Below are 13,180 nucleotides of genomic sequence, written 5' to 3'. Positions count from 1 at the left end.
TGTTATATTAGTCCCTTCCCAAAACCAACTTCTTGAAGGTGGTATAAAAAGTAAGAGGAAGTGGGGAAGTTTGGCAGATTGGGTCAGAGATGGATTGTCAACATAAGGGACAGCAAGGCAGATGGCACTGAGGCGGGCATGTGAAAGAATACAAATGATAGGGAAGTTATGTAGTAGGAAGTTGTCTGTCTGTTTTTCTTGAGTCATTGGGTTAAAATGGGCTCTTAGCTCTTTGTTTCTCCACTGTTCATTTTAAAAATGTATACATTTTTTAAATAGTCCTATTAATCTGAAATCTGTTGTTCTGAATTTAAACTTCACTTCTGTTAAGCTCCATTTTGTAACGTGGTGTTAGTTTTGATTACTGAGTTAAGTTTAACTTTATCCTTTAGTTCAGTTTCACAGGAGTTTTACAAAACTTGTAAAACAGTATTTTGCATTCTATGGAATGCTAGTTAATTCTGAAGTCTAAAGGGATTCTATTTTAGTTGGCACTTGCTGCATTACTTAAAATTTTCTCTGTTTTTTCTTCAGGTTCTTATCTTGTCAAATAATCTTCTGAAGAAACTTCCCCATGGCATTGGAAACCTACGGAAAATAAGAGAGTTGGATTTAGAGGAGAACAAACTGGAATCCTTGCCAAATGAAATCGCTTACCTTAAGGATCTGCAGGTAAAACAATGATGAGAAGAGATAAACATACCAAGCTTTTACTTTCAACAGGCTAATTTGTATCTTTAAGGAAAGTTAACGGAAGGCATTTATTATTAGCGAAGAGTATAAAGAATCAGGATTCTTGAGTTTTATTCCGGGTTCTGCCATTGATTCCCTGGTTGACCTTGAGAAAACAATTTGATTCTTCTTCAAGTGTGCTGGTCCTTATTTGTGTTCCACAGGTGGGTATACACGTGTGCCATGCCCCTGAGTCCAGCAGTTTTCCAAGCAGCATCCATTGATCCATGGGCCCACCATGACTAATAGATCCCTCCTTCTGGCCATACTGAGCACCCTTATAGCAGACATTGGCACTGTTGCAGGAGTCCTGCCACTTGTCACCTTCTCATCAGCTGGTTCCGTCAGTGTACGAGGAGGAAGACACTGAGCCAGTACTGCTGGTTCCGACCGGAGCTTCCTCATCATTGGATGACATGTTCATCCCTTTTGCCACCCTCTCTGCCAGGTGACCATTGGCAATATGAAGATCTTCTCCAAAGGGTGCCTACTGACTTGTAAATCCCATTGGAGGAGGTCCAGGACCCCCAGCACCATCTCCTGGACATCTTACAGCCCTAGGGGCCATCCAGGGTGGCCCTTTACATAAACGAGGCATACTACAACTGGCCAGAACGGTTTGGCACATACCTGCATTGTGCACCCCCACCCGGAAGCAAGCAAAGAGATGCTATTTTGTGCTTCCCAAAGGGGCTGATTTCCTTTTTACACACCCTTCCCCTAATTCACTAGTTGTGCAAGTGACTGTGGAAGGGGCTCAGCAGCACCCTCAGACATCCACCCTGCCATAGAAAGTGTCAAAGAGGCTGGATCTCGTGGGCAGCAAGGCCTTCTCTTCCACAGGCCTTCAGTTTCATATAGCCAATTACCAGGCATTGTTGGCTAAATATAACTTTAATACCTACACCACGCTGGCGGAGTTCAAAGACAAACCCCCTGGGGAAGATCAGGCCCAGTTGCATTTCTTGATGGATGAGGGGAGACTGGTGGCAAAGGTGGCTTTCCAGGTCACGGTGGATGCTACAGGGCTGGTCATGCATAGAAACTCTGGGCTCCAATCACCAGGCTTCCCAGGGGACGTCCAAAATACTATTCAAGACCTACCTTTTGCTGAAGCCAATCTTCTCAGTGAAAAGGCAGACTTGCATTCCCTCAGTGACTCGAGATCATTGGGATCTGTGCTCCAGTCCCCACGAGAATACATCAGAAACAGCCCTTCAGACCCTGGCCACCTTCTTCCTATCTCTCTTACTACCATCATCCACCTGAACCCCCTTGCAAGTGACTGAGATCCCGGAGAGGCTGTTTCCTGGCTCCAACCACTACCACATCGTCCATGTACTCCCAACTGCAAGCCAAAGGCTACTTTTGATATCCAGATCAAGACTCGCACACCACCACTGTTGACCGTTAGCTTCTGATGGGACATTCCCGACAAGAAGTTGTCTTCACAATCGATTGCCTTCAATGTCTCCTTGCCTCCCTAGGTGTCTGAATAAATGAAGACAGGTCCATTTTGTTACCTACACAGACAATACATTTAATAGGAGCAAGGCTGGACTCTGTCTCGGCATGAGCTTTCCTTCCAGTGGACAGATTTTACACGATGAGCGGCCTGATCATGCACATCACCCCCAAATCCCGCACTGTGCTGTGTTGGTGCCTCTGCTTCATGGGCCAAATGGCTGCATGCAACTATGTGACACCTTTTGCCCAGCTCCACTCGACCTACCTGCTGACCAAGGACCACATCAACTCCAGAGCTATTGTTCCCTCAGGAGTTCTCGCCTCTCTTGCTTGGTGGTCCAACCCGACCCAGACCATGGTGGAGACCCCCTGCAATCCTCCCATACTGAGGGCCACCATTGTGATGGATGCCTCCCTTACAGGATGGGGTGCTCACCTGGCCTACCATGCAGCCCAGGGTATATGGTCGCCATGGGAAGCCAGGCTGCCTAGAAACTTGCTGGAACTGAGAGCAGTCTGCAGAGCCTGCAAGGCCTTCTTTCCCCTCACATGCTTCCTCCACGTGCAAATCCTGTTGGACAATATCTTATCTATCTAATTAACAAACAGTGAGGAGTGAGATCTTGTCTCCTCTGCCTGGAGGCAGTCAGACTGTGGATCTGGTATATCAGAAATCAGGTTTCCTTACAGGCCGTATATCTCCCAGGCGCTCAGAACTCTGTAACGGACAGACTAAGCAGAATCATTGAATATCAGGGTTGGAAGGGACCTCAGGAGGTCATCTACTCCAACCCCCTGCTCAAAGCAGGACCAATCCCCAGACAGATTTTTGCCCCAGATCCCTAAATGGCCCCCTCAAGGATTGAACTCACAACCCTGAGTTTAGCTATCCCTTTGAGCAAACCATTGAGCCATCCCTTCCCCCCATGTAGACCATGAATGGGAAATACACCACACAGTTTTGACCATCATCTTTGCACAGTTGGGTAATCTCCTATGGGACCTCTTTGCATCCCAGATTAACAGAAAGCATCTCATGTACAGTTCCAGAGGGGCCCATCAGCAGTGACTCTGAGTGACATTCTGCTGCTCCCAGGGGCGACCTCCAATAAATTTTTCCCCCTATTCTCCTCATACCGCAAGTTCTTCAGAAGATTCACTGAGACGCAACCACCGTTATCCTTCTAGCACCCTGTTGACCCAAACAGTTCTGGTTCACGGATCTCCTAAAGCCGTCCATACACCCACCCATCAGGATCTGCTCATTAGCAGAACAGGCTCAGGCACCCCCAATCCACGCTCACTCCACTTCACGGCCCAGTGTTTGGATGGGCATCAGACATGGAACACTCATGCTCTGCCTCGGTCCAGGAGATCCTTAACCGAAGCAGGAAAGAATCAACCAGAATGTGCTACTGGGTTAAATGGCGCCACTTCTCAGCTTGGGCATTCAGGTTATCCTCAACTATCTCCTCGCCCTGCAGACATCAGGTTTAGCCCTTAGCTCACTGCGTGCACACCTAGCAGCGATTAGCGCTTTCCTTCCCCAGTAGAGGGATGCTATATCTTCACGCACCTGACGACAGTGCGGTTTATGAAAGGCTTGATCAGAACCTTCTCACCAGTCATCAAACCCACACCCCAGGTTTGATCATGACAGGATGAGGTTAAGGTCAGCTCTCACAGGGCTGCTCTTCGAACCTATGGCAGCCTGTGCCATGACCCACCTCTGCATGGAAGTGGCATTCTTGGTAGCCATCACTTTGGCCGGAAGGATCAGTAAGCTAGGGGCCATGATGGCAGACCCTCCCTACACAATATTCCACAAGAAGGTGGTCTCCCTCTGGCTACACCCCAAATTCCTCCCCAAAATTGTGTCCCAATTCCATATCAGCCAATCAATTCACTTACCTATATTTTTCCAAAACCTCATCTCCTGAGGACAAGAAACTATACTCCCTTGATATCAGACGTGCCCTGGCGTTCTACCTGCAAAGAACCAAGCCCACTAGAAAATCGACTCTTTGTCACCGTAGTAGAAATATTAAGGGGCAAGCCATATCCTCACAGAGAATTTCTAAGTGGGGATGCATGCTAAAATGCTATAAGATAGCAAAACTTCCCCCTCTCGGGAGTGTTACAGCTCGCTCCACATGACTGCAAGCAGCCTCCATGGCATTCTTATCTGGCATCCCATTGTGGGACACTTACAAAGCTGTGACTTGGCAATCTGGCCGCACATTTACGGCACACTATTCCCTAACTCGAGACAGCCATGGATTTGGCAGTAGGAAGGACCATCTTACAAACAGCTCTGCTGCCAGCCTCCTTGCACCCACCTCCATGTTGATCACTGCTTGCAAGTCACTCACGTGTGGAATACATATGGGGAGCTGCACAGGAAAAAGACGAGGTTACTTACTGTAACTGGAGGTTCTTCAAGATGTGTGGTCCCTATCTGTATTCCACTACCCACCCTCCATCTCCTCTGCTTTGGACTTGATTACATTGCAGTAACAAGAGGAAATAGAGTGGCATTGACCCTTCATACCCTAGGTCAGGAGCACGAGTGGAGATATTGTGTGTGTGCAGATCAACAGACACTGCTTGGAAAAACTTCCAGACTCAGGTACATGTGTGCCTATGTGTGGAATACAGATAGGGACCACACATCTCAAAGAACCTCCAGTTACAGTTAGTAACTTCTCTTCTCTGCCCCAATTTGACCATGTATAAAATGAATAAAATAATAGACTTCGCAGAATTGTCCTGAGGTTTCAGTAAAGCTTATGAAGTGCCTTTTATATCCTTGGTTAAAAGTGCATGTTGTTTATTAAGTTTAATAATATTTAAGAGAGAATTTGAATGCCATAGAGAACTAGAGATTTCCCTCCTTATGCTAGAAATACAATCTGTCAATTCAATAGCTACATTTTCTGATGTTACTCAACTGTTTGAAGGCACTGTTAGTAATTTTAAGAATTCATTTCTCCACCAGAAATTGGTCTTGACTAATAATCAGTTGACCACCCTTCCAAGAGGAATTGGTCACCTCATCAATCTAACACATCTTGGGCTAGGAGAGAATCTTCTCACACACCTTCCTGAAGAAATTGGTAAGGTGCTATTTCTGATAAATATAAATATACGGTATGGTTAAACAATAACCTCCAAATACCTCTGGGATACACAAAATGATAGGAATTTATTGTATTCAGAAACAGGCCACAAAATTCAAGGAGAAACTTTTATTGTGAGGAGGTATGCAACCCTGCTTGAAATTTCTGCCAGCACTACAATATTACATGCTTTCTCTGTTTTCGTGAGAGAAATGCCTTAGCTTTTTCTGATTAATTACCTTGTGTGTGAAGAACTTGTAGAGGGAAACTGACTTGGATTAAGTAGTTTCCTTCTCTATCAAACTCTTCACTGACTGTACTAAAGAGAAATTTATAGGATTGTGCAATGCCAGTCAGTGTTAGTCAACTTTCCTTTCCAACCATTTCCTTGTAAAAAGACTCAGTAGGAAAGGAATCAGACTAATCCTATGACTTTTCTTTCTGGCCATGCTGCAGAAGTAAAATTTTGTGTGAGGGAAGGGGCTGCAGAAGGAATCTAGGAGAGGCACTTTCCTTCTACAGATCTTGCTATTTGCATATCATCACACTGCTGCTTGCCTTGCTGAGACAAGAGAAGGGGAGAAGGAAATACAGGGAAAGGAGAAGAAAGAGAATAAAAAAACAGAGACCTAAACACCATGAAAACATGTGAGAAATACAGTGCCACACAGCTAGAGAAGAGGGAAACAGAGATGCTTCAGCTGTGTCAGCACCTCCAGTGAAACACCATCACAGCCAGTGCAAATCTTGCACATGTGTTGGAGTCAGAAGGGCCAAATCTCAGCTAAACCTGGCCCTATGCATTCTAGATCATAAATTAGTCGCGCTCAGGTGCCTTATGCTCTAATCTATAGAGTTAAAATAAATTACTATGTTTAAAGCACTCTAGTGAAGTGTAGAGACTGGTTATTAAAGTTTTCAAATTTGATTGCCTCATGTAGAATCATCAGATAGTGCTCAAGTTCTGCCCAACTCTGCCCTTTCTGCTTTGCAGTCTCTCACCCTGGCTCCCCAATCTTCCTCAGATTCTACATGTGGTTCCCCGCTTGTACTCTGAACCTTTCGCATACTCTCCCAGTCCACCAGTGGTCCTGAAACCTTTCCTTCCTCAACACGCTCTTTAACCCTCTAATACTCCTGTTACCCTCTCTGCTTCTCCTCTAGGTCGTTGATGTTTCACCAAGAGGTGAGTGTTGTAAGGCAACAGGAGTATTCAATAGAGATTTACATATTCTCATTACTGACTCTGCGACTGTGAACTGTTACATGATAGAAAAAATTCTGCTAATCATAACTACAGTAATACAAATAATAGTAAAAGAATTCTAACAATACCTACTTCCAATTAGCATTGAAACTCTTACCAGTATTTTGCGGTATGTGTCCAAGTACCTCATTTTCCACACGTCACCTTAAAGAATTACTCTGTGTAAACCTGTCTTTGCTTAGTTAATGCTCCCGCCAATGTCCCCAATTCAACATCACTTGGAAGCTTTGACAAACCGATAGTGCAATACTATCCTGCCATAATGAACTTTTTTTTTAACCATTTTCATTAATCTAAAGTGGAGCTGGCCCTCAGAACAGGAGCAGTGCTTATGGTATACCTGATCTATAGGAGCAGCAGACAGTCCTGTGGCACCTTATAGACTAACAGAGGTATAGGAGCATGCACTTTCGTGGGTGAATACCCACTTCTGCATCCGAAGAAGTGGGTATTCACCCATGAAAGCTCATGCTCCTATACGTCTGTTAGTCTGTAAGGTGCCACAGGACTCTTTGCTGCTTTTACAGATCCAGACTAACACAGCTACCCCTTTGATACATGATCTGTAGGGAATACAATCTATATATAGGGATATACAGTTATCTAGTTTGGCTGTTTGGCGTTCAAGATAGGTAAGCATTGGCAAGAAAGAGAATGTTACTCTGCTCTCTACATATCATATTGGTTGATTTATGTAGCAATCACACTTTGAGTGGAAACCTTGCAGTGACCATCACTACAGAGAATTGAGCTGAATGACTCTTACTTAGACACCTGTGGGCAAGGGGATTGGTATGCTTAAAAATAGAAGTGGACATGGGTTGTTTCCCTGGTAGAGAATTTGCAATTGAATTTCCCTTGTGAGTTTGAAAGCTTCTACTCACATGTTATAAGCCATGTGAAACAAAAGGGATATTTACTTTTATATTTATGAATGTTTTATTTTAACCAGGTACACTGGAGAATCTGGAAGAACTGTATTTGAATGACAACCCCAATCTGCACAGCCTTCCCTTTGAGCTGGCGCTCTGCAGCAAACTGTCAATAATGAGTATTGAGAACTGCCCACTCAGCCACCTTCCACCTCAGATCGTTGCTGGGGGACCCTCGTTCATCATTCAGTTCCTAAAAATGCAGGGACCATATCGTGCCATGGTCTGATGTAAATTGGATTGTCCCATACACTGTACAAAATACAAACTGCATTAATGTTGTCATTATATATAATATAATATAATATATACATATATTATATTATATATAAAAATATATAAATAATATAAAAAGGCAAATTTAAGACTGCATTATGTGTTTCTGCTAATAGAGGAATCATAGCCATTTAGATTTTTTTTATTCTGTAAAAATGCTTGTGTAAGTTTTCTTTGCTGAATTTGGTGGATGTTTGTCTGAGTAATCTGGAAATGCCAGTTCACTTAAAGCAATTGCCAGCGAATTCAAAAGTTGTTAAATTTAAGGGACAAGAGTAGTTTTTACTTAGATCTACTTTCAGTTAGCAAAAAATGCGCAATCTTTTATGGTGAACTTTTCTTTTCTGTTTTCCTCCCTCTCCTGTGTGTCAAAACCTGGTAGGGTCACACATCCTGAAGTTGGTGGGATTTTCTTTAATTTATTTTGAGATTTGAAACAAGCGGTGTTTTTATATTGTTTACAGTCAGAGTAAATCACTGGATTTTGTTTTGTTTTGATTTGCTCTGTTTTAATCAATCTAGAATTTATATGCTTCTGTTGAAGAATTTTTATCAGCTGGTTTGTATACTAAAAATACTTACTCATCAAAACAACTGGTAGGTGGAAAAGATGCAGTCAAAAAAGCTTGAATTCTTGTAAGTCTTGCTTCCCTGAGTTATCAGTTGTGGGCATAACATATCTGAACTGAGCCTTTTGTTGTTGGTCTTTTCTAGCACAAGTAACCTTTTCAGATTGGTAAAAATATTGAATAGTCTCAGTGAAGAGCAGTTTTTGTTTTGTGAAGTTACAGATTCATAAGGTCTAACAGTATAGTTGAATGGCAAGGAAATAATATATATTATCTTTTTTTTGTTATAGTGTTGGGTCATAAACGACAACAGGCAATTTTAAGGATTCCTCATAGTCCTTGTACAATAAATGAATGTCTTACTTTTAAACACTGCAATATATGTAAGTTTTAAGGTTGGTTAACAACGTACTATGGTTTTATATCTTGACTTGCCTTGTACCTCCTTCCATTATGGAACTTCTCTGTCCAAGCACAATTGCTTCACACTGTGCTGTTTTGCTGCTGAACTAAATGCACTTTTCCCCACAGCTGGGGCACTTGCTTCAAAATATTCAGTTCAGTGCCACATCTATTTTTTTTTTAATCTCATCCTGTCAATTTCAGTATTAAAGAACGTTCTGTTAAGAAGAGGCACCTTTTCATTTGTGCACAGATGTTGATAGCTCAGTAGAAATACTGTAAGTGGTTCACATGCGATTTTATTTGAATTTGCTTGGCTGCTTAGAAAGCTAAAGATGCTGCAGTGAAAGAGATACTGTCACTCCACTTGCATTGCCAGTTTAAGATGACCTTTTCTTTAAGAAGATGGAAACTCTAAAGGCAGTTACATTTCAGATGTTGGCTAAACTGTCCAATTTATACTCATTATAATGGAATTGCTGCTGGATTATTGTGCTTTAGAGATGACTGTATCTTTTAACAAAATTAAATCAATTGATGTCAGAAAAAATCTATTTCACATGCAGAAGTTTGGGGGAGTATAATTTTTGGCTTTTAGACAAGCTTAATTTTATGTACTGCCTTTGGTCTAGTTTTTCCAGCATTAACAGTAACTTGCATTCTGTTTTGTCTGATGTTTTTTCATTAACAAGGAACAACTTTTAAATGGAAGGCAGGTGGAGATATAAAACCGTAGAGGGCTCAAACGTGCTGTAAAACTATTGTAGATGTCACTGGATTTTACCAAGTAATGTCCATTCCCCTCCCTTATTTTTTACATCTACTGTAGCTTTTCAGTTTAGATTTTAGTTTATAAAAGAAACTAGTTATTACAGCTCTGCCTGGAGATAATCTTTTTCATCAGTAAAGTGTTAAAATATGAATGCTGAAATGTGTAGCTTTGAAGACTGTAATCTAACTTCTGAATTTACTGCTGAAACCTACTTCTTGCTCCCTCAGTTCACTTGGGAAAACAGTTTTTGATTAATACGATTCCTTAAAACAAAGGTGGCTGCCCCTGTGTCTCAAAGCATATCAGTTGTGTTCCCCATTTGCACCCCAATCCCATTTTTGATGAGAGAATTTGCCCTTTAATTTATAAGACAACTCATGTCTCAATCTGTTACAATAGAGCAAGATTTTAGGTGTGTATTACAGTAGGAAACTAGCCCAAGAGGAGTCATTTTAGATGCTTCTTAAAAGTTTCAAATAATAGGGCATCTAATAGCAGGCTGCCTCCTCCTGAAGTGTTTCCATTGCCACTGTTAGACAGTCAGGTATAGGTGCTGTTGGGCTGCATTTATGGAATTAAGATTGTTTAGTATGTAAATATTTTAATCTGGTTTATTCATCTTGTTGAGGTACATGTACAATTGGAGCTGACCCCCTCTTCCAAAAACTTGGTTGGATGAGAAGTTGGCTTACCAAAAATACTTTTTACACTCTTTAAAAAAAAAAAAAAGTCTCCATTACACTTGTAAGAGTAAAGTAATGAATTAAAACATAGCTGTGTTCACAACAGGATATTTTTCAATGTATCCTTGTGCTAAAATAGTAACTTCAATGCCAAATACTCCTGAGTCTTGTTTGGGAATTTAATTTTGTACTTTTTGAAGTGAATCCTTCTTGCAATGTCTAGAGGGAGTGTGAGTAAAACAACGTGAGATATTAAGTTCTGGTGCAAAGAATTCAAAGACGTTTCCTTATGAAATGAGTTATTTAATTTTGGTGTTAAATGGGTGAGTATCATTGTTTGGAATAAGCTTTAATGTATAAATGTTATTAGTCCCTCAGCTATTTATCTAACACCTTGATCATTTAAAACAATTCTATAACCTGACAACTTTTTTTAATTTTCCAGGATGTTGCATTTTGCATCTGTTAACTAAGTACAGTTTTTAGGTTGTCTCTAATGCCCAATGCCATTCAGTGGGATTTGTGTTCGTTTGTATATATGTTTAAGAACTTTTGGATCATGCGGATTAAATTAAAAATGAGAAGAAAGAACTCAGTCCAGACAAATATATGGTATTGAAGCATGAGCAAGATGGAGTAAAAAAGTTCTGTGGGTACTTTTTAAGACTAGGATGGTCAAAGGGGGGTGAGCCAGATTTCTGTTAAAACTTTTGTCCCTTGCGATACTGTTCTGGGTAGTGCTATCTCTGAAATAAATAAGAAGAGATTATAAAAAGTGTGACAATCTTTAGAAATCTGGGTGCAAATCAAATCATGACCTCTATTGCCTGCCTGTGGAAATATCAGCCCTTGTATTTATAGGACACTATCATGAACTATGCCTTGATTAACACAAGCAAAATACCATGCTACAGAGTATAGTATTATGGTACTCTGATAAGTATAAAACTGATCATAAGGGTTGTCTTTTTTAAAACACTGATTAAATGTAAAGGAAGAATAACTGGCAATACGACTTTTAGTTTTGAAACAAATTATATTGTGTTTAAATTGACTAAATAGAAATTTGGCTGCTAACTCTTGGCTTTGAAAATGCTTGGTTTTCATAAACACTATAAAAATAATAATGTTCCCTCTCTGGCCACCTCACATTTAATTTCCTAAACAAAAACATCTAGCTGAACACACCCCGTGCAGTTTGGTCATATGGTTGCACACCTAGCCTCTTTTAACTTGCCCGATGCTATTGGAAACTCTTAAATCCATCTTACTTTATTTTAAAACAACTTAGTATTGTAGAATATTTGATGCTTCAGTGCCTCTTTTGGTTTTAGGTTTTTTGTGCAGTTTTGTTTAACGTTGTGTAAGAAATCATGTGCTCAAGCTTCTTGAAAGAACAATAAAGTTTGTTCACTTAAATGGTTTTAAAAAACAGGACTTAGAAACATTGTCCAGCTGGTTAGTAATTGCAGAGCCTAAAAAGCAAAAACTTCAAACACCATCTGTAATCCTGAAAGTGTGCAGAATACCTTTTTTAATGGAAAACCTTTTATCAGACGTTTCTTCCTTTCCTTGTTTCTCTCTTAAGGATCAATACAAAATCATAACATATCAAGGGAGGGACATGTCTTTTGTATTATTAAGGAATCTGAATGCAGCAGAGTATTTTTGTATAGTCAATATTGCACCTCAATTGTATCTTTAATCGGCATGCCAGAACTTGCTTTTAATTAGACGTACTGTTGGCAGTAATTTGCACAACACACGAACTTAAAAGGCACAGTTAGGACAATTACAAACAAATGATAGTATCTACAAACAGTATCTAACGGTTTTTGTTTTTATTCTAGCGATCAGAAGACTATGTTTATTATTCTGATGTTTAGGTCTTAAACAGGTCCGCACAGGATTTTTGCTGTGGAAAAATACCTGCCCACGTTAATTTGTGGTCAAAAGCTAAACAAAAGTGTAAACGGTCTACAAAAAATGTACTTTTAATCTGAATTATTGTAATGTTGATTGTTATGTCTATAATATAAAAGATTGCCTTGCTTTTTTATAAGTGTCATTCTGTATCAATGCATTCATTATAAATAGTATATTTGTAAATGAGCTGCCACTGAGTCTTTTGAAAGTTTTCTAGTGTTAAAATCTAACTTAACCTGGATGTAAATCATACTTTCGCAGTGTCACAAAAATGATTGAGAACTGCATTTTCATTATATACCTCTTCACTCTTTTGAAGATGTTTTTCCAAGTAAAATATGAAGTTTAATGTATACTGATTTCAGGAAACTTATACTTCAAAAACTGCATGACAGTAACTGCTCTAAACATAAAAATGTAAATTGCACACCTTTATAAAGCAAATGTTGGTAAAACCTTTTACTTTCATGTTATATTATTGTATAGTAAGGCGCAAAGAAAACAATATAGGATCGTTCTCTTTAGAGGGAAAAAGAAACCGTGACTATGGATTTTAGTGCAAAATGAGTTCCAAATAACCACATACATGAAAACAGATGTGGAACTATAGTTCTTAAGAGACAAGAAATCACCTGGATTTAATATTTGATTTAATAAAAGAAAACATTTTCAAAGTGATTTTATGTAGCTTTGAAAGTTATCTTGCAAGTATGCATAGCTCATATGATCCATGTTCGGTGTTTCAAGTAGTAAATATTTACATCATGTTCTGCAAACCAAAAAGAGAGTGCTTAATACTTGTTTGAAATGAGAACATCTTAAGGGTTCAACTTTGATGCAACCCCTGCCGCTCTCCTCATCAAAATGCTTATCATAGTTGAATCTTTTTAAAATAGTGAGCCAGATTCTCAACTAGCATAAAGGTATCTCTGCCACTCGTCACTGTAGTATTTGAGCCCTGCTGCACTGAAGTCAATGGAGCTATGCCAGTTTACACCAGCTGAGGACCTGGCCAAAGTGTCTGATAATTATCGT

At 40.2% G+C, this 13,180-nt stretch overlaps 1 protein-coding gene across 4 annotated transcripts in view; it reads left to right on the top strand.

Annotated features, from left to right (window-relative positions):
- The window catches only part of SHOC2 (SHOC2 leucine rich repeat scaffold protein), a 104,236-nt gene extending 91,629 nt beyond the window's left edge, over positions 1 to 12,607 (top strand). For 3 of the 4 annotated variants that reach the window (XM_054033968.1, XM_054033969.1, XM_054033970.1), the window contains 3 exons: positions 535 to 672; positions 5,198 to 5,315; positions 7,538 to 12,607. In XM_054033968.1, the coding sequence (XP_053889943.1) occupies positions 535 to 672; positions 5,198 to 5,315; positions 7,538 to 7,746 (465 nt within the window). In that variant the 3' untranslated portion in view covers positions 7,747 to 12,607. Of the gene's footprint in view, positions 1 to 534; positions 673 to 5,197; positions 5,316 to 6,482; positions 6,505 to 7,537 lie in introns of all 4 variants that reach the window. The other variant, XM_054033971.1, reaches the window with a different exon arrangement.
- Positions 12,608 to 13,180: the final 573 nt, after the last annotated feature.

This window comes from Malaclemys terrapin, chromosome 7, assembly GCF_027887155.1.
Source record: "Malaclemys terrapin pileata isolate rMalTer1 chromosome 7, rMalTer1.hap1, whole genome shotgun sequence".
In the NCBI taxonomy this organism is placed as follows: Eukaryota; Metazoa; Chordata; order Testudines; family Emydidae; genus Malaclemys; species Malaclemys terrapin.
This window is presented reverse-complemented; position numbering and strand designations above follow the sequence as displayed.